Raw genomic sequence first — 23,165 nt, forward strand, 5'->3', positions numbered from 1 at the left:
ACTGCCTGCCATTCTGTACCTTATGGACGCTGATCTGGATTACTGACCTCTGCCTGTCTTGGAAAATTCCAGAAAATAATGTCATGGCTTTAGAAGCTTCTGATAGGCTAATTGACATCATTTGAGTCAATTGGAGGTTTACCTGTGGATGTAGTTTAAGGCCTACCTTCAAACTCAGTGCCTCTTTGCTTGACATCATGGGAAAATCAAAAGAAATCAGCCAAGACCTCAGAAAAACATTGTAGACCTCCACAAGTCTGGTTGATCCTTGGGAGCAATTTCCAAATGCCTGAAGGTACCACATTCAACTGTACAAACAAGAGTACGCAAGTATAAACACCATGGGACCACGCAGCTGTCATACCGCCTTGGAAAGAGATGCGTTCTGTCTCCTTGAGATGAACGTACCTTGGTGCGAAAAGTGCAAATCAATCCCAGAACAACAGCAAAGGACCTTGTGAAGATGCTGGAGGAAACAGGTACAAACGTATCTATATCCACAGTAAAATGAGTCCTATATCGACATAACCTGAAATGCCACTCAGCAAGGAAGAAGCCACTGCTCCAAAACTGGTATAAAAAAGCCAGACTACGGTTTGCAATTGCACATGGGGACAAAGATCGTACTTTTTGAAGAAATGTCCTTTAGTCTGATGAAACAAAAAATAGAACTGTTTGGCCCTAATGACCATGTTTAGAGGAAAAAGGGGAGGCTTGCAAGCCGAAGAACACCATCCCAACCGTGAAGCACGGGGGTGGCAGCATCATGTTGTGCTTTGCTGCACGAGGGACTGGTGCACTTCACAAAATAGATGGCGTCATGAGAAAGGAAAGTTATGTGGATATATGAAGCAACATCTCAAGACATCAGGAAGTTAAAGCTTGGTCGCAAATGGATCCTCCAAATGGACAATGACCCCAAGCATACTTCCAAAGTTGTGGCAAAATGGCTTAAGGACAACAAAGTCAATGTATTGGAGTGGCCATCACAAAGCCCTGACCTCAATCCTATAGAACATTTGTGGGAAGAACTGAAAAAGCATGTGTGAGCAAGGAGGCCTACAAACCTGACTCAGTTACACCAGCTCTGTCAGGAGGAATGGGCCAAAATTCACCCAACCTATTGTGGGAAGCTTGTGGAAGGCTACCTGAAACTTTTGACCCAAGTTAAACCATTTAAAGGCAATGCTACCAAATACTAATTGAGTGTATGTAAACTTCTGACCCACTGGGATTGTGATGAAAGAAATAAAAGCTAAAATAAATCATTCTCTCTACTATTATTCTGACATTTCACATTCTTAAAATAAAGTGGTGATCCTAACTGACCTAAGACTTACTAGGATTAAATGTCAGGAATTGTGAAAAATGTAGTTTAAATGTATTTGGCTAAGGTGTATGTAAACTTCCGACTTCAACTGTAGATATACACATAAACATACATATAAATACATACATATCTTAGGTAACAATCCTTTGCACAAACTGTTGACATGACTACGCATAATTAATTGTTAATGATGGAAATTAAAGATACGCAAGATATTTGAATATATACAGTATATATTTTTGAATAGCAATATTATAGCTATTAAAAAATAAATATAATGTATGCATTCAAATATGACTAGGATTTGCAAACGTTTCCTTTGTCACTCACTTAACGCCACACTTTTCCAAACACCAAAAACACACGCCAGACCTTCCATCTCGATACATCCACACACACCCACATACCGCGCCTTCTGTCTGCTGTGTTTTTATCTCCACCACGTTGAGTTAGTCGTTTGTGTTCCAATCAGTCATATTTGAAGATGTGTTATTTTGCCATTGATCCTTTCTTCTAATGCTGTCTTGTCCATTTATAAAAATACTATAAATGGAATTATTATTATTAATATTATTTTTTTATTTTTTTTTACAACATTCCCTATCTTGAAAGGTACAGTGTAGTTGTACTTTATTTCTTTAACAATAATTGTATTTATTGCTTTTCTATCATTATTTTTGTATTATTATTATTATTATTATCCCTACCATGGATAATGTTGGGTGTTCCATTATTTGCCTCCTCTATGAGAACTTTGTATTGTTTAGAATAGCCATGGAGTTGTCTTTGTGTCTCGGGAACATTTGGCTGTCAATATACAGTTTATCGACTACGAGAGCTACACGCTTTCCTTTCAATCTATTCTGCTTGAAGATTGGATACAGAACTTTGCGCTGTTCTGCAATCTCCGTCGGGAACTGATCATTCATGCCTATTTTCGTGCCAGGCCTATTTTTTTTGCCCAGACTTTTAACCATTACTTATTCTTAAAGAAAGCAAATTTGGCAACGATTGGACGTTCCTATCTCTGCAGCCATGTTGATAGGGTGAGCACAGTGTGTAGGAGAGACTGGAACTCTTGTCGTCCGTTATCACAGCCCATGTGTGATCAAAAATACACACTGCACGTTGCCAACACACAAACACAGGCCTCTGTTCTAAGCCCGGGGGTTGCTCTGCAGCTGAGAGACAAAGAGAGTATAGCCTTAGTGCTAGTCTATGTTAATGTGCCACCAGCTTATATTAGCTAAGTCATATTTAACATACTGTATATGTGCAGAACTCAATTGCAATGCAATTCTCCATGGCTATATTGCATCAAATAACAGACTTTGTGACTGTATCTCCCTGTCTGTTCTATTTCTGTCTGTCTGGGGATTCCTATGGTGGGAGAGGCATGGGGACTCTCTGACCATCACTTCCCCTCTCTCTCTGTCATCCTTCCCTACATCACATTTTTGTGTGCAAATGAATGGGTAAGCATGGAGATAGTCATTTCCAAACTAGTTCTCTTTAATCCATGTTCTGGGCTGAGATAGGCCTATCTACAGATAACTGAATGTAATAAAGGTTTGATGAAAGGTTGCACATGAAAGTCAGAAAAGGACAGAGAAGTAAATAACACAACCAGGTTTGGGGTTAATTCCACAAATGCAATTCTAGTTCAATTCCCCCTCATTGTAAATTCCATTTAATTCAATTCAATTCCTGGTCAGTCTCTGATGAATCAGTGATGATTACATTCCTCCCAATTACAATGTTAGGTGCATTCCAAGAATTCAATTCCCAATTCAATTCCCAAACAATTCCACAAATTCCAATTCCGTCAGCCAATCAGGCTGATCATGTCACTGTTAGCTATACTGGCAATATTCAAATCCATGTAAAAATGACTTAAAACAAGTCACGCAGTCCATTGTTTTTATACTAGGTGGAATTTTAAATGGAATTGACCCCAACCCTGGACCCAACTAGACAGGCATCAATTAAAAATGAATCATCATCATAATATTATAATATACGCAATTTAGCAGATTAATTTAGCAGATCCAAAGCGAAGTCATGAGAGCATATAATTTTACGTACGAGTGGTCCCAGGAATCAAACCCCCTATCCTGGCATTGCAAGCCCTATCATGAGCTACCAACTGAGCTGCAGGTCAACATACTTTCCATGACACAGCATTAGATATGATACATCATCATCAGTCACTAAAGGGTTTTCTAGAGCTCTGACTGTAGAGCGGGTTAGAGGTCAGGTCAGATGGATGCTACACACTAAACATTGATACAGAGTCTCCTAGACTGAAGTAGGTGAGAGGTTCACACAGCCAAAGAAACGTTGGACATGATCAGTCATTGACACAGGCTTTGCGAGACAGCATCCGACATCACGTATTACAGTATGTCTTTTTTGGGGGGTACACTGTATTTACAAAGATAACACATCTAAACTAAACCCAGCATGACATTCCCAGGTAAGAGATAGGTCAAGCTCTAACAACTTGGCAACGATCAAACTCTGGATTGTGAATGGGGATTTAGAGAATGCATGAAAAAAGCAGAACTTCTGTTGTTATAGTTTCTCTTTTCCTTTATAATTCATAAACGTAAGACGTTCGCAAATAGCTTAAACTACATCTTCATTCAGATAAACGGATCTGAATGACCAAACTGCTGGTAAAGTCTAGGCCTACTTCTGCTTTTCATGAAGGGGGAATCACAATGGAGAACTAGAGAATAATGGCGTTTTCAAACATGAATTCAAGACATTTGGTAATATGTCTTTCACCATTTCAGGGTGCACTTTATCTGAACGTTTCTACTATTCAACGACCACAACAACACCAAAAAAACACCTTGCCCAATGCAGTCTGAAGACAGGCCGTGCCCTGAAAGGCATGACTACCCAACCCATGGGTCCATACATGACTCAATACCCACACCATCTACCTGTTTCCTGTCACACCAAACTCCTATGTAACACAGACACAGAGCTGTCTCTAAGGAAATCAATGGGACGGATGCATCTCAATAGCAACAGGCGATACGTTTCTGCATATATTATGAGTTACCTTTTTATCAAAAAAGGCATCTTTTCGCTCAATTCCTATCTTTGCCAAAAGTGCAATCTGAAGTACAGGAGAGGGCAGTCATCATCGATATTCCCTGTTGTGGTTAACCTTTCTGCCTGATAAGATGCTGGTGGTGGTAAGAAGCTTCCCCTAGTCCAGGGATGAGCAACTAGCCGCCCGCCGACCATTTGAAAGCCCTCGGATCATTGGAATTGTTTATTTTTTACTCAGTCGGGGTATCAACTTACCGTTGAGAGTTAGAATAGTAGAATACACAAGGTGCAATTCCTTAATATGGTTAGTGTATCAGCTGTTTTATCTTGTTATGTCAGTCACTGGCAGTCTATCTAAACTTGTTATTATGGTCAAATTACTGACCTGGCTTAGAAAACAAATATCTTGTTAGTCAGTCTCACTTAGATATCAAATTAAAAACTGCAAACATTTCTCTGCAGCCTATAGCAAGATGTGTAGAATTGCAGCAAACTTGTTTTAAAACTGCAAACATTTCTCTCCAGCCTATGGCAAGATGTGTAGAATTGCAGCAAACTTGTTTTAAAACTGCAAACATTTCTCTGCAGCCTATAGCAAGATGTGTAGAATTGCAGCAAACTTGTTTTAAAACTGCAAACATTTCTCTCCAGCCTATAGCAAGATGTGTAGAATTGCAGCAAACTTGTTTTAAAACTGCAAACATTTCTCTCCAGCCTATAGCAAGATGTGTAGAATTGCAGCAAACTTGTTTTAAAACTGCAAACATTTCTCTCCAGCCTATGGCAAAATGTGTAGAATTGCAGGAAATTAAGTTAAGATATATATATATTTTTTTACCTCAGCTGTCAAGAGGAGGGACACTAAAACATTTTGCTCGCAATGTAGGGGGGCCCGTCATGATGACTTCAGATTTTTTGTGTCCCCCACCCCTGTCAAATCTGCCCTTCCCTGCCCTAGGCCAACCATACCAAACGTCCCCAAAGGATTGGTGTGGTCTGGGGCTGGTGCACTTGGTTTCAGGGAACGGAAAAGCCCAAACACATCTGTTGACTTCCCCACTTGTGGACCCGTCCCCTCACGGTGGCACACATACACACGTACCACATATTGCCTTGAGGCATACAGAAACATGTGCAGTTTTATAGCTAATGTCATACTATTCTACACATATTGTCATGAGGCATACAGAAACATGTGCAGTTTTATAGCTAATGTCATACTATTCTACACATATTGCCTTGAGGCATACAGAAACATGTGCAGTTTTATAGCTAATGTCATACTATTCTACACATATTGTCATGAGGCATACAGAAACATGTGCAGTTTTATAGCTAATGTCATACTATTCTACACATATTGTCATGAGGCATACAGAAACATGTGCAGTTTTATAGCTAATGTCATACTATTCTACACATATTGTCATGAGGCATACAGAAACATGTGCAGTTTTATAGCTAATGTCATACTATTCTACACATATTGTCATGAGGCATACAGAAACATGTGCAGTTTTATAGCTAATGTCATACTATTCTACACATATTGTCATGAGGCATACAGAAACATGTGCAGTTTTATAGCTAATGTCATACTATTCTACACATATTGCGATGAGCCCGATCATTTAAAAAAAAAAAGCTAGTTCTCTGCATTTTGTGCGTGTCGTTCACACGCACACACAAAGACCCCAAGTACCAACCAGTGGACATCACAATCTGGTCATGGTAGAAACTTGACACTTTCTACCCACAAATGTGATTTTCACTACTGAACTTGACCTGAAACCCTGATCCTGGGTTTGTTTTGATTCAATGGTCTTAATTACGCAATCTTTACAGGAAACATATGATTAAGCAGAAGTTTGTTGGGTGTTCCCCCCCGTCCTCCGTCACCCCAGCCAACCCCTTTCTCGCTCTGAAAAACCCCTCACAGATCCAGACGTACCAGATCAGGTTCCTAATTATAGGGTTTAAAAGCTAAGGCTCTGGTCAAGAATGATCAGTCATCTCCTCTCCTCCAGCCGGTTCTAGCCTTCTGAATCAGACAAGAACACAGTTGAGAACACTACAGAACATCTCCATGGCAACCATGCAGCTGTGCCACAGAACAATAGCGTGCCTCGCTCTCTTCACTGTCGTTCTCTCAATAACAACCACTGACACTGGTAAGTACAGTCTACTACTGTAGTGAATTTGGGGGGTATAGCCCTTGCAGGACTTGAATCAACAACTTTTCATCTGTTTTCCCCACTGAACTTGACCTTATCTCAGGGTCCCATTAGCTATACACCAGCAAGCCAGGCGTGTGTGTGTGTGTGCGTGCATGCGTGAGTGCGTGCGTGCGTGCGTGCGTGCATGTGTGTGAGCTGTGGTGTGTTTAGCCTTGAGCCAGGCAGCGTGCTGGTGAATAATCGACAGATCTGTTGAATCTCAGAACAGACAGACAGTCTTCTCTCCATCTCACGCTGCATCTCTCACCCTGCCTGCCGAGCCACTAATCATACCTCCCTCTGTAACTGACGAAGGCCAGACAGACAGCAGATACGCAGAAACAGGGGAGTGAAGAAGGGATTCAGAGAAGGATAGAGATAGACTGATACGATGCAGATGGACAGAGAAAGAGGGAGAGGGAACATTTAGAGAGAGAACGAGATACTGTACATGGATAGTCAGTGTGTGGTCTGTTGATTAAGCTTAGAGCAAGTTTTAAAATGTTCTTTAGAAATGACCATCCTTCCCACCTCGTGCCTGGCGACGGCACTCAGCTGGGGAATAGGGAAGTATGTTCATGAGGTGCAGCATTCCTGATGCGGTCCCGCTCCTTGGTCCTGGAGTGCCTTCCACCCGGGCTCCCGTCAGACCCTGGCATTTGTGCGAAAACACTTTTGGTGACCTACCATGGTTCCTGACTCCTCCGCATCAGAACAAGACTCCCCGGCAAGCTCCGACTGGTCTCCTTCAACCTATGCCTGTCCCTCACCGTCCCTGGTCTCACATATCCCTGGATTTGTCACAGGTCTCCCCCCGTCTGATGGCAACATTGCCATCCTGACAGTAGTGGGCCGGTATTCCAAAGCCGCCCACTTCATTCTTCTCCCCAAGCTACCCTCCGCCAAAGAGATGGCCAGCGGCTCTTCTACAGACCACCTCTGTGTATCGACGACAAGCGGACCGCCACCGGATCCCGTCTCCCCGGTATCGTCTCCGGCAGATGGTATGGCTGTCCACCCGGGATCTGCCCCTCCGGATGGAGTCCCACAAACTACCCCAATTTATCAGCCCTTTCCCCATCTCCAAGGTTATTAGCCCCTCTGCTGTTTGCCTTTCGTTGCCCCGTACCCTCCCACCATTCATGTGTCTAGAAACAAACCCATGTCTCACATGTTTCTAGTTCCTGTTTTCTAGTTTTCCCAGTTTTGACCATTCTGCCTGCCCTGACCCTGCAACTGCCTGCCTTTCTGTACCTTTTGGAATCTGACCTGAATTACTGACCTTTGCCTGTCCTTGACCTGTCATTTTGCCTGCCCCCTGTTCTAGTAATAAACATTTGTTACTTCGACACTGTCTCCATCTGGGTCTTCCCTAAAATGTGACAGACTGACCTTTTCACAAAACTGATATCATTTATAGATCGTCAGGTAAGGGTGCTCTCGAGCGGCTTGATGTTCTTTACCATTCTGCCATCAGATTTACCACCAATGCTCCTTATAGGACACATCACTGCCCTCTATACTCCTCTGTGAACTGGTCATCTCTGTATACACGTCGCTTATTTATAAAAACCCTTAGGCCTCACTCCCCCCTATCTGAGATACCTACTGTAGCCCTCATCCTCCACATACAACACCCGTACTGCCAGTCACATTCTGTTAAAGGTCCCCAAAGCAAACACATCCCTGGGACCGCTCCTCTTTTCAGTTCACTGCAGTTAGCGACTGGAACGAGCTGCAAAGAACACTCCAACTGGACAGTTTTACCTCAATCTCTTCATTCAAAGATTCAATCATGGACAGTCTTACTGATAGTTGTGGCTGCTTTGCGTGATGTATTGTTGTCTCTACCTTCTTGCCCTTTGTGCTGTTGTCTGTGCCCAATAATGTTTGTACCATGTTTTGTGCTGCTACCATGTTGTGTTGTTGTCATGTTGTGTCGCTACCATGCTGTGTTGTCATGTGTTGCTGCCATGTTATGCTATGTTGTCTTAGGTCTCTCTTTATGTAGTGTCTTTCTTGTCGTGATGTGTTTTTTCCTATATTTTTATTTATTTTTCATTTTTAATCCCAGCCCCCTTCCCGCAGGAGGCATTTTGCCTTTTTGTAGGCCGTCATTGTAAATACGAATTAGTTCTTAACTGACTTGCCTAGTTAAAAAAAAAAAAAGTCTGTTTCTCTTTATCTAGCTAATAGAATACCTACCTCTCCCTCCCTCCTATTTTTTCCTTTCTCTCTTCTCTTTCTTCTCTCCGTCTAACATCCCCCTCTCTCTTTCTCTAGCTAATTAAATATCTACCCCCCCTTCCCCTCTCCTTGAAATCCTCCCGCGCTCTCTATCCCCCTCTCCCTTGCCTTTCAGACGTTCACTACCAGCAGGGGGTAAGAGAGAGCTCAGAATTATATTTATTTATTTATTTCACATTTATTTAACTAGGCAAGGCAGTTAAGAACAATTTCTTATTGACAATGATGGCCTACAAAAAGGCAAAAGGCCTCCTGCGTGGACGGGGCCTGGGATTAAAAAAATATATATACACTACTGGTCAAAAGTTTTAGATCACCTATCAGTCAAGATTTTTTCTTTATTTGTACTATTTTCTATATTGTGGAATAATAGAGAAGACATCAAAACTATGAACCAAAAAAGTGTTAAACAAATGAAAATATATTTTATATTTGAGACTCAAATAGCCACCCTTTGCCTTGATGACAGCTTTGCACAGTCTTGGCATTCTCTCAACCAGCTCCATGAGGTAGTCACCTGGAATGCATTCAATTAACAGGTGTGCAATGTTAAACGTTAATTTGTGGAATTAATTTCCTTCTTAATGTGTTTGAGCCAATCAGTTGTGTTGTGACAAGGTAGGGGTGGTATAAAGAAGATAGCTCTGTTTGGTAAAAGACCAAGTCCATATTATGGTAAGAACAGGTCAAATTCAAAATCAGTTAAAAACAAATTATTTTCTACAATAACGGTCTATCAGATTAACTGCCTTGTTCAGGGGCAGAAGGACAGATTTTTACCTTGTCAGCTCAGGGATTCGATTCAGCAACCTTTTGGTTACTGGCCCAACGCTCTAACGACTAGGCTACCTGCTGGTTACTGGCCCAACGCTCTAACGACTAGGCTACCTGCTGGTTACTGACCCAACGCTCTAACGACTAGGCTACCTGCTGGTTACTGACCCAACACTCTAACCACTAGGCTACCTGCTGGTTACTGACCCAACACTCTAACCACTAGGCTACCTGCTGGTTACTGACCCAACACTCTAACCACTAGGCTACCTGCTGGTTACTGACCCAACACTCTAACCACTAGGCTACCTGCTGGTTACTGGCCCAATGCTCTAACGACTAGGCTACCTGCCACCCCAAATAAACAAAGACTAACAATAGTCCATCATTACTTTAATAAGACATGGTCAGTCAATATGGAACATTTCAAGAACCTTGAAAGCTGCAGTGCAGTCGCAAAAACCATCAAGCGCTATGCTGAAACTGGCTCTCACATGTACCGCCACGGGAATGGAAGACCCAGAGTTACCTCTGCTACACATGATCAGTTCATTAGAGTTAACTGCATCTCAGATTGCAGCCCAAATAAATGCTTGACAGAGTTCAAGTAACAGACACATCTCAACATCAACTGTTCAGAGGAGACTGTGTGAATCAGGCCTTCATGGTTGAATTGCTGCAAAGAAACCACTATTAAAGGACACCAATAAGAAGAAAAGACTTGCTTGGGCCAAGAAACACAAGCAATGGACATTAGACCGGTGGAAATTTGTCCTTTGGTCTGGAGTCCAAATTGGAGATTTTTGGTTCCAACCGCGGTGTCTTTGTGAGACGTTGTGTGGGTGAATGGATGATTGCTTCATATGCATTTCCCACCCTAAAGCATGGAGGAGGAGGTGTTATGGTGTGGGGGTGCTTTGCTGGTGACACGGTCTGTGATTTATTTAGAATTCAAGGCACACTTAAACAGCATGGCTACCACAGCATTCTGCAGCGATATGCCATCCCATCTGGTTTGGGCTTGGTGGGACTATCATTTGTTTTTCAACAGGACAAGGACCCACCATACCTCCAGGCTGTGTAAGGGCTATTTTACCAAGAAGGAGAGTGATGGAGTGTTGCATTAGATGATCTGGCCTCCACAATCACCCGACCTCAACCAAATTGAGATGTTTTAAAAATAATCATATTTAAACTTTATTTAACTGGGCAAGTCAGTTAAGAACAAATTCCTATTTACAATGACAGCCTATGAACAGTGGGTTAACTGCCTTGTTCAGAATGAAAGATTTTTACCTTGTAAGCTCGAGGAGCCAATATAGCAACCTTTCGGTTACTGGCCCAACACTCTATACATAAGTCTAACCGCAGAGTGAAGGAAAAGCAGCCAACAAGTGCTCAGCATATGGGGGAACTCCTTCAAGACTGTTGGAAAAGCATTCCAGATGAAGGTGGTTGAGAGAATGCCAAGTGTGTGCAAAGCTGTCATCAAGGCAAAGGGTGGTTATTTGAAGAATATAAAATCAAACACTTTTTTGGTTACTACATGATTCCATATGTGTAATTTCATAGTTTTGATGTCTTCACTATTATTCTACAATGTAGAAAGTAGTACAAATAAAGAAAAACCCTTGAATGTGTAGGTGTTCTAAAACTTTTGACCGGAAGTGTACATATATAAGTATAGGACAAAACACACATCCCAAAAAGAGAGACAACACTACATAAAGAGAGACCTAAGACAACATAGCAAGGCAGCAACACATGACAATACAGCATGGTAGCAACACAATATGACAACAACATGGTAGCAACACAACATGGTAGCACAAAACATGGTAAAAACATTATAAGAGTGTCCATGATTGAGTCTTTGAATGAAGAGATTGAGATAAAACTGTCCAGTTTGAGTGTTTGTTGCATCTTGTTCTAGTCGCTAGCTGCAGCGAACTGAAAAGACGAGCAACCATGGGATGTGCGTGCTTTGGGGACCTTTAACAGAATGTGACTGGCAGAACGGGTGTTGTATGTGTAGGATTAGGGCTGCTGTAGATATCTCAGATAGGGGGGAGTGAGGCCTAAGAGGGTTTTATATATAAGCATCAACCAGTGGGTCTTGTGATGGGTATACAGAGATGACCAGTTTACAGAGGAGTATAGAGTGCAGTGATGTGTCCTATAAGGAGCATTGATGACAAATCTGATGGCCAAATGGTAAAGAACATCTAGCCGCTCGAGAGCACCCTTACCTGTCGATCTAAAAATTATTTCTCCGTAATCTAGCATGGGTAGGATGGTCATCCGAATCAGGGTTAGTTTGGCAGCTGGGGTGAAAGAGGAGCGATTACGATAGAGGAAACCAAGTCTAGATTTAACTTTAGCCTGCAGCTTTGATATGTGCTGAGAGAACGACAGTGTACTGTCTAGCCATACTCCCAAGTACTTGTATGAGATGACTACCTCAAAGTCTAAACCCCCAGAGGTAGTAATCACACCTGTGGGGAGAGTGGCATTCTTCTTACCAAACCAAATTACCTTTGTTTTGGAGCTGTTCAGGACAACGTTAAAGGAAGAGAAAGCTAGTTGGACACTAAGAAAGATTTGTTGTAGAGCATTTAAGACAAATTCTCAGGAGGGGCCAGCTGAGTATATGACTATCATCTGCATATAAATGGATGAGAGAGCTTCCTACTGCCTGAGCAATGTTGTTGATCTAAATTGAGAAGAGCGTGGGGCCCTAGGGTCGAGCCTTGGGGTACTCCCTTGGTTTTTATTTTATTTTTATTTAACTTGGTAAGTTGACTGAGAGCACGTTCTCGTTTACAGCAATGACCTGAGGAATAGTTACAGGGGAGAGGAGGGGGGGATGAATGAGCCAATTGTAAGCTGGGGATGATTAGGTGGCCATGATGGTATAAAGACTAGATTGGGAATTTAGCCAGGACACCTGGGTTAACACCCCTACTCTTACAATAAGTGCCATGGGATCTTTAGTGACCACAGAGAGTCAGGAGACCCGTTTAACGTCCCATCCGAAAGACAGCACCCTACACAGGGCAGTGTCCCCAATCACTGCCCTGGGGCATTGGGAAAGAGTGCCTACTGGCCCTCCAACACCACTTCCAGCAGCATCCAGGGACTGACCGGGACCAATCCTGCTTAGCTTCAGAAGCAAGCCATCAGTGGTGTGCAGGGTGTTATGCTGCTGGCATACCACCCTGCATCCCACTGCTGGCTTGCAGTGGCTGAGACAGCAGATTTTCTGACTTTATACACTGCACTCTTTGAGAGAGGTAGCAAACCAAGCCAAAGACCCCTCAGAGACACCAATACTCCTTAGCCGGCCCACAAGAATGGAATGGTCTTCCATATCAAAAGCTTTGGACAACTCCATAAAAATAGCAGAACAACATTGCTTAGAATCAAGGGCAATGGTGTCATCATTGAGGACCTTTAAGGTTGCAGTGACACATCCATAACCTGAGCAGAAACCAGATTGCATACCCGAGACAATACTATAGACATCAAGAAAGACAGTCAGTTGATTATTGGCAAGTTTTTCCAACAATTTTGACAAACAGGGCAAAATAGAAATATACCTATAACAGTTAGGATCTGCTTGATCTCCCCTTTAAGTTAAGGACAAACCATGGCTGCCTTCCAACCAATGGGTACCTCCCCAGAAAGGATGGACAGGTTAAAAAGGTCAGAGATAGGCTTGGCGATGATAGGTGCAGCAACCTTAAAGAAGAAAGGGACTAAACCCAGATGGTTTTTTGGGGGTCAAGTTTCAGGATCTCTTTTAACACCTCGGACTCAGACTGCCTGCAGGGAGAAACTTTGTAGTGGGGCAGGGGAAAAAGAGCGAGAAGCATCGGGGATAGTCGCATTAGAAGGAGTAGGAGATGAGGAAATGTTGGACGGGAAATGAGGCATGGCTGAGTCAAATAGGAACCCTGACTTAACGAAGTGGTGATTAAAGAGCTCAGCCATGTGCTTCTTGTCAGTAACAACCACATCATCAACATTAAGGGACATGGACAGCAGTGAGGAGGAGGGTTTATTCTCCAGATCTTTAACCTTTTTTCAGAACTTATTTGGGTTAGACTAACAGAGAGATAACTTCTTCTAACTCCGGATAACCTGGGTGCACCTATTTCTCATTTGCCTTATTTCTCACAGCCACTCAGCCTGAGTATGCGTGTGCCGAGCCTTTCGCCAAATGTAATTCTTGAGGTGGAGTAACTCAAGATCACGGTAGAACCAGGGGCTGAACCTGTTTTTAATTCTCATTTTCTTTATGGGGTGTGTTTTTTAACAATACCACTGAAAATATCAAAAAAAGAAGGTCCAAGCATCTTCGACAGAGGGGATCAAGCTGATTCTATACCATTTTACAGAGGTCAGTTCATGAAGGAAGGCTTGCTCATTAAAGTTTTTTAGTAAGTGTCTATGACAAATCCGGACAGGTCCTTTCACTGAGCAGCTACATTACGAACACATGCTGTAAAACAGTGATCATTAAGGTCATTACAGAAAACACCAGACTGATACCTATCAGGATTATTTGTGAGGATAACATTGAGGAGAGTAGCCTTTTCTGGGTGTTTGGAGTCATACCTTGTGGGATTGGTAATAATCTGAGAAAGATTTAGGGAGTCCCATTGCTTTAGGAATTGGTCAGGTGGTTTAAGCATGTCCCAGTTCAGGTCACCTAGCAGGACAAATTCAGACTTAGTGTAAGGTGCAAGGAGAGATCTTAGGGCAGGTAGGGTACAGGCCGGTGCTGATGGAGGACAATAGCACACAGCAACAGTCAACAAAGAGCTATTTGAAAGTTTAATGCTTAAAACCAGCAAATCAAATTGTTTTGGGACAGACTTGATGGAGACAACCGAGCACTGAAGGTGATCCTTGGTAAAGATTGCCACTCCACCACCTGTGGAAGATCCGTCTTGCAGAAAAAGCTTATAACCAGAAAGGTTAACATTAGTATTCAAAACACTCTTCCTTAACCACGTCTCAGTAATGACCAACACATCTGGATTGGAGCTGTGAACCCACACTTTCAATTGATCCATTTGAGGTAATAAGCTTCTAGTGTTAATGTGCAGAAAACCCAGACTTTTACGAGAGCAGAGATCAGTGAAGCAGATATCAGAGCACAAGTCAGAATTGGGGCTAGCATTATTAGACAGGCCAGGGTGTACATGCACATTTCCGGATATCATCAACAGTAATACAATCAAGGCACGACAGAGTACAGGGACAGCTCTACAGTGCTGATTTATGACATCTGAATGTGCATCAGATGGCAACAAGATCATGTTGTACAGCAATTTCATCAGGTAACATGAATACAAAGCCAGCAAGAGGTGGTTGGAATAGGATGGGAGGCCAAAAGTCTGTGTAACCAATAGACAGTGGTTACACAGACCTTTGGCCTCCCGAGTGTGGGAACAAACATAGTCTGTCCCACGGTTGGATAAAGAAAGTTCGTAGTCAACAAAGCATGCAGGAGTCATGAGACAAATAGCAAAATGTACAATATAATATTTTTTATATATAACGATTTGGGGCTAGCCATTGTAAGTTCCGAGTCACTCGCCCCAACAGTGCTTGTGTGCTGGAGGCGAGTGAAAACTCGGGAGAGAGGGGGGAGTGCGGTGGGGGTACCTGTACCAGACAGGGGGAGACAACCAGGGCAGACGGTGAACAGAGAGGGGGAGTGCGGTGGGGGTACCTGTACCAGACAGGGGGAGACAACCAGGGCAGACGGTGAACAGATTGCCAGGTGGAATCCAAGCAGCAGTGCAGCAGACAACGGGAGTAGGTGACACACCCACTTGGGAGAAGCTTTTATTTCTGGAGGCAGATTTCTTGTAGAAAATTCCAGTGGATGGTCTTTGAACAGCGGGAGGGGGTTTCAAATGGGGCTTCAAAGACTCCTGCCACTTTTTGGGCCCAAAGGCCTCGACCCCTCTCACTTCACACCTCAGTGCTAATTTAAGTTGTATCTGGTCTGTCCTAGCACACCTGGGAGCCTTAACTCAGCATTCAGTCCCCATAAAGTAAAATATATCATTGTAATGTACTTTATTTTTTTATTTAAAAAAAAATATTCTTCTTGGCTTTCAAAATAGCATCAGACCAAACACTACTCACTCAGTTCCAGGTTGGACGGTTTCCTCAGGTTTCTGCTGTTTGTTTGCTAGAGCACCCTCCGTATAGCTTGGAAAAAGGAAACCTTGGTAGTAGTAATCCCTTCGGGTAATTTTGACCAAAATTAGTTTGTAGGTTTGGAGTTTGGATCTGGGGCGAAGGCCATGCTGTGGGAGGTAGCGTCCTACATTTGTTCCTTGGCTTCCCTGAAGGAGCAAGGTCATCAATGTACAATTTTATTTGTTACCTGCGCCGAATAGAACAGGTGTAGACCTTACCGTGAAATGCCTACGTACAAGCCCTTAACCAACAATGCAGTTCAAGAAATAGAGTTAAGAAAATATTTATTAAATAAAGTTTTAAAAAATGTAATTAAAAGTAACAATAAAAGAACAATCACGAGGCTATATACTTCCATGCACACTCTAGTCTAGCCACTACATCCACCCACAGAGAAGAACACACACAGACACACACCATGCTAAACATGCAAATGATAAAAGACTTGAGGAATCAAAGGTTCTGCCACCCCTGTGGGCACTCTCAGAAAAAGGTTGCCTTGGGGTGGAGCTGACACACACACACACACACACACACTAGCTACAGTGTGAAGTAGGAGCATCACATTGCACCTCCACAGCCACTTACAATCTGTGGAATAGTCATTGGGCAGGAGGCAGCCAGTGCTTTGGTACTGTGTTATAATAGTTCACGCGCGGCTGCTCTACAGAAGTGTAATCACCTCTGCAGTGTTATTAAGCTGTTTTATTACACACATTCACACTGCCCACCCTCCTGCCGGCCTGTCTGTCTTTCTGTCTGTCCACTCAACCAGGAGTCATAGGTTTTCCTCTCTCACAGAGAGGCCAAATGAAAACATGCAATGAATGCTCAATGTGCCTCAGATAGTGCAGCACACTTGTCAATGTGAATTATTTCTCATATTTCCTCCCTTTCGAAAGGTTCAGGCCTCTTGGGATGATGGTGGTACAGTTCGTTGCCTCGCCTACCTTTGTGGAATGTAGCCTAGTTTTTATATTGTTTGAGGAGAGTGCATCATTTTGAAAATGAAAAGTTATTCATTAACAAATTAGGCACATTTGGGCAGTCATGATGCAACATTTTGAAAAGAAATGCAATGGTTCATTAGATCAGTCTAACACTTTGCACATACACTGCTGCCACCTAGTGGCCAAAATATAGATTGCACCTGGGCTGGAATAATACATTATGGCTTTTCTCTTGCATTTCAAAGACTATGGTACAAATTGTATTAACTTTTACCAGATCGAATGTGTTATATTCTCCTTTCCCATTTCCACAAACTTCAAAGTGATTCCTTTCAAATGGTATCAAGAAATATGCACAACCTTGCTTCAGGTCCTGAGCTACAGGCAGTTAGATTTGGGTATATCATTTTAGGCAAAAATTGAATTAAAGGGGCGGATCCTTTTAACATACAATCAAAATGCAAACAACACAGTTCAAATGATGTCATGATTGTTTTGTTTGCATGAACTGTATTGTTTGCATTTCCTTTCATCGCTGATGCTATGTGTCAGTGTGAATCCTTTCTCATATTTCCACCCTTTCAGGGATGTAACATTACAATTGTGTAGCTAATATGCTTTGTGTTTGTAGATCGACTGAGGTGAATGAACTTACTGCAGCCAAGGTGATCATGGCTGGGGTCAATTTGGCTTGTTTTTGCAGTTCTCCAAATACAATTTTAACGTTTTTTAGTTGTATAGAAATGTTTTGAAAGTCGAAGATCATTTACTGCATCCGGACCTCACTAAAACTCAAACCCTGGTTACGACCCTGGCAACAGATGCTGGGGGTGGAAATATGGGTAGAAGTGTATTTAAGCTGAAGGAATACACTGAAAGTTCATGTAACAGTCAGGTGGTTGATCTGAATACCATTTAACCCACACATCCCTGCACACTTCAATAGCGGCCATGAGCTGATGTCTATAAAAATGTAAAAAATCATGGCATATATTATTATTATACATTATGTTTACATCTGTGTGACAGGCCAAACTTTGATCAGCCATAATCAATTCACTAAGACAACAACAAACATCTCTGTGTGTGTGTGTGTCTGTGAGTGTGTGTGTGTGTTGTACGGTGGAGATTTGTCTGGCTCTCATGTGCTTATCTGACTCTCCTCAGGGTTCTATAAAACAATAAGCCTATTTAATGCAGCCCTTCATTTGTGTGCATGTGTGTCAGTATTGGTGTGTGTGTGTGTGCATTATTCTATCTCCGTCATGTTTGTTTCCTGGCTGTTTACGATGAGTCTCTCCTCTCAGCTCCCAGATCGATGTCGGGTGAGGATATGAGAGTCAGTATTGATTGTAATTTCCTGCAACGCTCATTCCAATCGCCTGCCGTATCACCAATCTAATTTCTATCTGCAGCGCAGTCAGTGATCCAAAAGAACCAGGGAATAACCAATAAATGAATAACAAATAAATGAATATTCTACCAAGGCATTCTCACTCCTGCATAGATAAACAGGGTGCTTGTATGGAGAGTTGACAAGGACTCTCAAAGAGTGTGTGTGCGTGTGCGTGTGTGTGTGTGTGTGTGCGTGTGTGTGTGTGTGTGTGTGTGTGTGTGTGTGAGGATATATATCTCCACACAGATTGAATGAGTGTACAGGGAAAAGCAGGTGCCAAGTCCTAATCTAATAATTGGATGCTTGTGATTCAGGCTTTTATGTCGCTGGAGATTTGATGTTGTTTACTGATGGACGAGAAAGGAAACTAATATTTGGGACGCGTTCAGCTGTATCCCACGTGGGACGGGATTCAAGGGTTCACTCCTAATATCAGAGCAAGCATTAGAGTTAAGAGTTATGGTTGAGAATACAAATGTGGTGATCATCTCTTTTCTCCAACTGGGGCCTAGTTATTTCCTCCCTCCCTTTTACTATACCTCTCCTTCGGCCCCTCTCCCTCTCTACCCTTCCTTATTTCTCTCCTTCTACCCCTCTCATTATATACACCTCTCTACATCTCCTCATTTCACTGCCGTCCTGTCCCCTATCTATCTATCTATCTATCTATCTATCTATCTATCTATCTATCTATCTATCTATCTATCTATCTATCTATCTATCTATCTATCTATCTATCTATCTATCTATCTATCTATCTATCTATCTATCTATCTATCTATCTATCTATCTATCTATCTATCTATCTATCTATCTATCTATCTATCTATCTATCTATCTATCTATCTATCTATCTTTCTCTTCCTTTCCCCCTCACTTTATCCTGTCATTCACCCTCCTCTCTCTCTGTGTGCACTGTCTTGTTCTGTTCAGTTAGACGTGGTAATAAGATGGAAAGCAGGTCTATTATACTGCCACTCAGCCTGGCATTAAGTACTTCTCTCCGGAGTGGCTATACTGCTGTGCAAAAGTGTGAATATTTGGGCCTCTGCACTCTCTCTCCCTCCCTCCTTCCCTAGCCCTGTCGATCTAGTGCTGTCTTGAAAGTGGACATGTGGCGTCCGTTTCAAAGTCCAACCTCAGCAAGTACAGCTGCCATTGCACCCTTGCCCGCGGTAAAACACATCCGCTGTCTGTCACATAGGAAGCTGATGCCACACAACTATACAAAATTGAATTGGAGCAGTGAAGTTTAACTCAGACCTGGCCTGAGCTAAGGACATAATGACATTGACTTCACTGTATGGGACAAGGAGAGACCGAGTGTGCAGCTATTGCAACTCTACAGGCCCCATTTAGACAATGTAAAAAAAAAAGCTCTGCTACTGTCACCCACCCACACCCACTGAAAACCTCACTCCATTTCTCCACTTCAGGGGGGAAAGAATTCAGAAATTACTACTGCACAGCATACACTATCATATCATACATTCCCCGTGTCCAGCGTTTAACATTATACATTGATGGCAGTTCTGTCCTTGACCTTTTCTTGTCTAATGATGTTCTGTATTACGTCATTCTGTATTATGTTTCATGTTCTGTGTGAACCCCAGGAAGAGTAGCTGCTGCTTTTGCAACAGCTAATGGGGATCCTAATAAAATACTAAATACCAAACTCACGCTGTCTTCTATCTCTCTAAATAGAGTGGCCCAGTATAAGAGGTGTGTGTGTGTGTGTATGTGTATGTGTATGTGTATGTGTGTGTGTGTGTGTGTGTGTGTTAATGAATTTGTTGTGAGGGGTCTTTTAGTCACAATCTTCCGTTCATAGTGAGCGCTCATATTTTCCTCTCCACCACCACAGCAGAGTCACTCTGTTAGTGATAGACCACAGGGTGGGGGGGAATAGTTTCGGAGGAAGAAGAGGAAGATGAAAGAGGGGGGGTTATCAGACCTAATGGTGTGGGTGGAACTTTCTCTACCTATAAGGCCAGGGCTAAGAGATAGCCGATCAGTCAGAACGGCTGGGCAGCACATGAAGACTTCTATACCTAAAGACTGTCAAATCTGAAAACTTCAACACCTAAAAATGAGGTTGAGTCTGGTGTTCTCTTCTCTGCTCTGTGTAGCCACATGGATGACCGGGGTCGATGCAAGTGAGTTCTTACCTCTTATTTCACGGCTGAGAGTGTGCGTGTCGACGGTGTATGTATGTAATGTGTAGCTGTGTGTAAACCAGTAATGTATTGCCATGTTTTACCCTGTATAGGCTTTGGACCAGTCAACACTTGCTGTCTTAAGCTGACTCAGAAAAGAATCTCCCCTAAGAAAGTAGTGGACTACACCGTACAGACTACAGCACTGTGTCCCATCAAAGTCATAGTGTGAGTACCCTATATTCATGTTTCCTACACAGTCACGCTACAACCGTAAAGATAAGAATTCGCCCTATTGAGAGTATCCTACACTGTCATACATAACTCCTGGTTTTACTTCACACCCAATGTCGTGATCAGAAAAGGACAAAGTGAATAAAAGAATAACCTCACCAGAGGAGACAATTGACCTCTTGATTCATCTACTTCCAGGTTACACACCATAGAAAGGAAGACGATCTGTGGTGACCCAGGAAGTGATTGGGTAAGGAAGGCCATGGGAAAGGTGGACGAAACCAAGGCAATCAAGAGAGTGGAGGAGGAGGAGGAGGGAAAGGAAGGCAAGACAGTGACCATGGCACCGGCAGTGCCACGTAAGCAGGGAAAGGGACAAAAGAAGGGAGCCAAAAAGGGAAAGGGGAAAGGAGGGAAGAGGGGAGGAAAGAGAGAGGGAAGAGGGCGCAAGAGAACTGGTGTAACCAACCAATTGAGTAACTGAGCACAATTGATGTTAAGTCTAAATCGTGGATTTCTGCCTCTAGGAGGAGAGCAAGAAAATCAACTAATCAACTAAAGCAGTACAATGGCAAGGACATCTGCCTATGTTGGCATGTTGTAAAGAAATAAACATTTCAATGAGGACTGGACACAAAGTTGTTTTTTTTACTCTCTGTGTCACTGATATATGGGACCAATGCTGTTTTAGTAAAATATTGAATAAAAAAATCATAGCACAGAACTTTTAAATCAAATTTTTATTCTTGCACTGGCTGCCACTAGCGCATGTTTGAGAAAGGTTCAGGCCTCTTGGAATGATGGTGGTACAGTACGTTGCCTCACCTACCTTTGTGGAATGTAGCCTAGTTTTTATATACATTTCTCAGACCTTCTGATAAATGACTAGAATGTACATCTCCACATGGGCTTTCTTCCATATAGGCCTACTTACATTAACATGCAATCAAAATGCAAACAACACAGTTCAAATCATGTCATATGTTTTCCTTTCATCGCTGATGCTATGTGTCAGTGTGAATCCTTTCTCATATTTCCACCCTTTCAGGGATGTAACATTACAATTGTGTAGCTAATAGGCTTTGTGTTTGTAGATCGACTGAGGTGAATGAACCTACTGCAGCCAAGGTGATCATGGCTGGGGTCAATTTGGCTTGTTTTTGCAGTTCTCTAAATACAATTACATTTTTTTTTGTGTATAGAAATGTTTTAAAAGTTGAAGCTTATTTACTGCATCCAGACCTCACTAAAAATCTAACCCTGGTTACGACCCTGGCAACAGATGCCGAGGGTAGAAATATGGGTAGAAGTGTATACAATGAATGAAGGAATACAATGAAAGTTCATGTAACAGTCAAGTGGTTGATCTGAATACCATTTAACCCACACATCCCTGCTCACTTCAACAGCGGCCATGATTAAATGAGTAGAATGTACATGTAAATAACATGCTTGTCTGTGTTAAAGTTACATTTGTATCTATTACCTACCCTGCTACCTCTTAATGTTCTTTATATTTGTAAAACTTTTTCTCTCAATATTGCGTGTTTATGTTAAGTCAATAAAACAATATAATCATGATAACTTTTGTCACCTGGTGGTCATGATGTATTTTAAGTCTTAACACAATAAGCCACTATCACATGACAGTTGTCTCATAAGAATAACTTCTCAAAAAACATTAAATCATCTCCTTTCATTACACGGGTGAGGGCCCAAAAAGGTGACACTTTTGTTTTGCACTGAAACATGTTGCAGGGGGAAATGCATGTTTTAACTAATTAAACAACAAATAACATGATCTACTGTACATGATCAGTCTCTTTGTGTAAAATAAAAGTGGTTCATGTGAACCTAACTCACAGCAAAATGTAAGGAAAGCAATCCAATGTTATTTGTTGCCTAAACTTTACAGCAAATGACACTTGAGTCTTGAGAAAAAAACTATACACTAACATTGCAGTTAGCCATGACAGCCTTCACAATAGAACGCTTGTGACCACACACATCTAAATATAGCACTTGGGAGTTGTTGTTTTTTTAAAATCAGGCAAGTGAGTTAAGAACAAATTCTTATTTACAATAACGGCCTACGCCGGCCAAACCCAGACGATTCTGGGTCAATTGTGTGCCACCCTATGGGACTCCCTTGTGTGGCTACATTGTGTGCAAAAATAACATTCACTGAGTAAAACGTTTAATAATCCCCCCTCGCTCACACCAAGTGTTACTGTCAAGTTTAACACCACAAAAGCAATATCTTTGGGCTACACTGCACATTATTACATTGTACACTTTCTGCCTGGGGATATCTGTTCTACAATGTGCCAGCAGAGCATGGTACCCTTTTGTTGGCATAATTGATCTCCTTCAGACAGAGAGTACACCTGGCATACCCCTTTTTATCCACTGTATTGAAAAAGTGAGAAAGAAGAAGTGAGTGTGGTGTTCCTTGCACCTCTATAGTAGGATCCAGCTTAAGCCAGGCCCGGCTCCAGCTACACTTAACTGTTTAACAAGCAACGCCTCATTTTCACCTAATTCTCTCATTCTGAAAATTAACCACATACTGTA

General features: G+C 42.3%; 1 protein-coding gene across 2 annotated transcripts; it reads left to right on the top strand.

Moving 5' to 3' along the window:
• Positions 1-6,349: 6,349 nt before the first annotated feature.
• Positions 6,350-22,175, top strand: LOC112226669 (C-C motif chemokine 2). 2 transcript variants are annotated; one of them, XM_024391140.2, is made up of 3 exons: positions 6,350-6,567; positions 20,471-20,585; positions 20,790-22,175. In XM_024391140.2, exons 1-3 carry the CDS (start codon positions 6,483-6,485, stop codon positions 21,073-21,075), a joined length of 486 nt encoding a protein of 161 aa, XP_024246908.1. In that variant the 5' UTR covers positions 6,350-6,482; the 3' UTR covers positions 21,076-22,175. The 2 variants fall into 2 exon arrangements, with proteins under 2 accessions (XP_024246908.1, XP_024246909.1); XM_024391141.2 differs by lacking the exon at positions 6,350-6,567 and adding an exon at positions 20,162-20,357.
• The last annotated feature ends 990 nt before the right edge of the window (positions 22,176-23,165 follow it).

This window comes from Oncorhynchus tshawytscha, linkage group LG28 (assembly GCF_018296145.1).
Source record: "Oncorhynchus tshawytscha isolate Ot180627B linkage group LG28, Otsh_v2.0, whole genome shotgun sequence".
Lineage (NCBI taxonomy): Eukaryota > Metazoa > Chordata > Actinopteri > Salmoniformes > Salmonidae > Oncorhynchus > Oncorhynchus tshawytscha.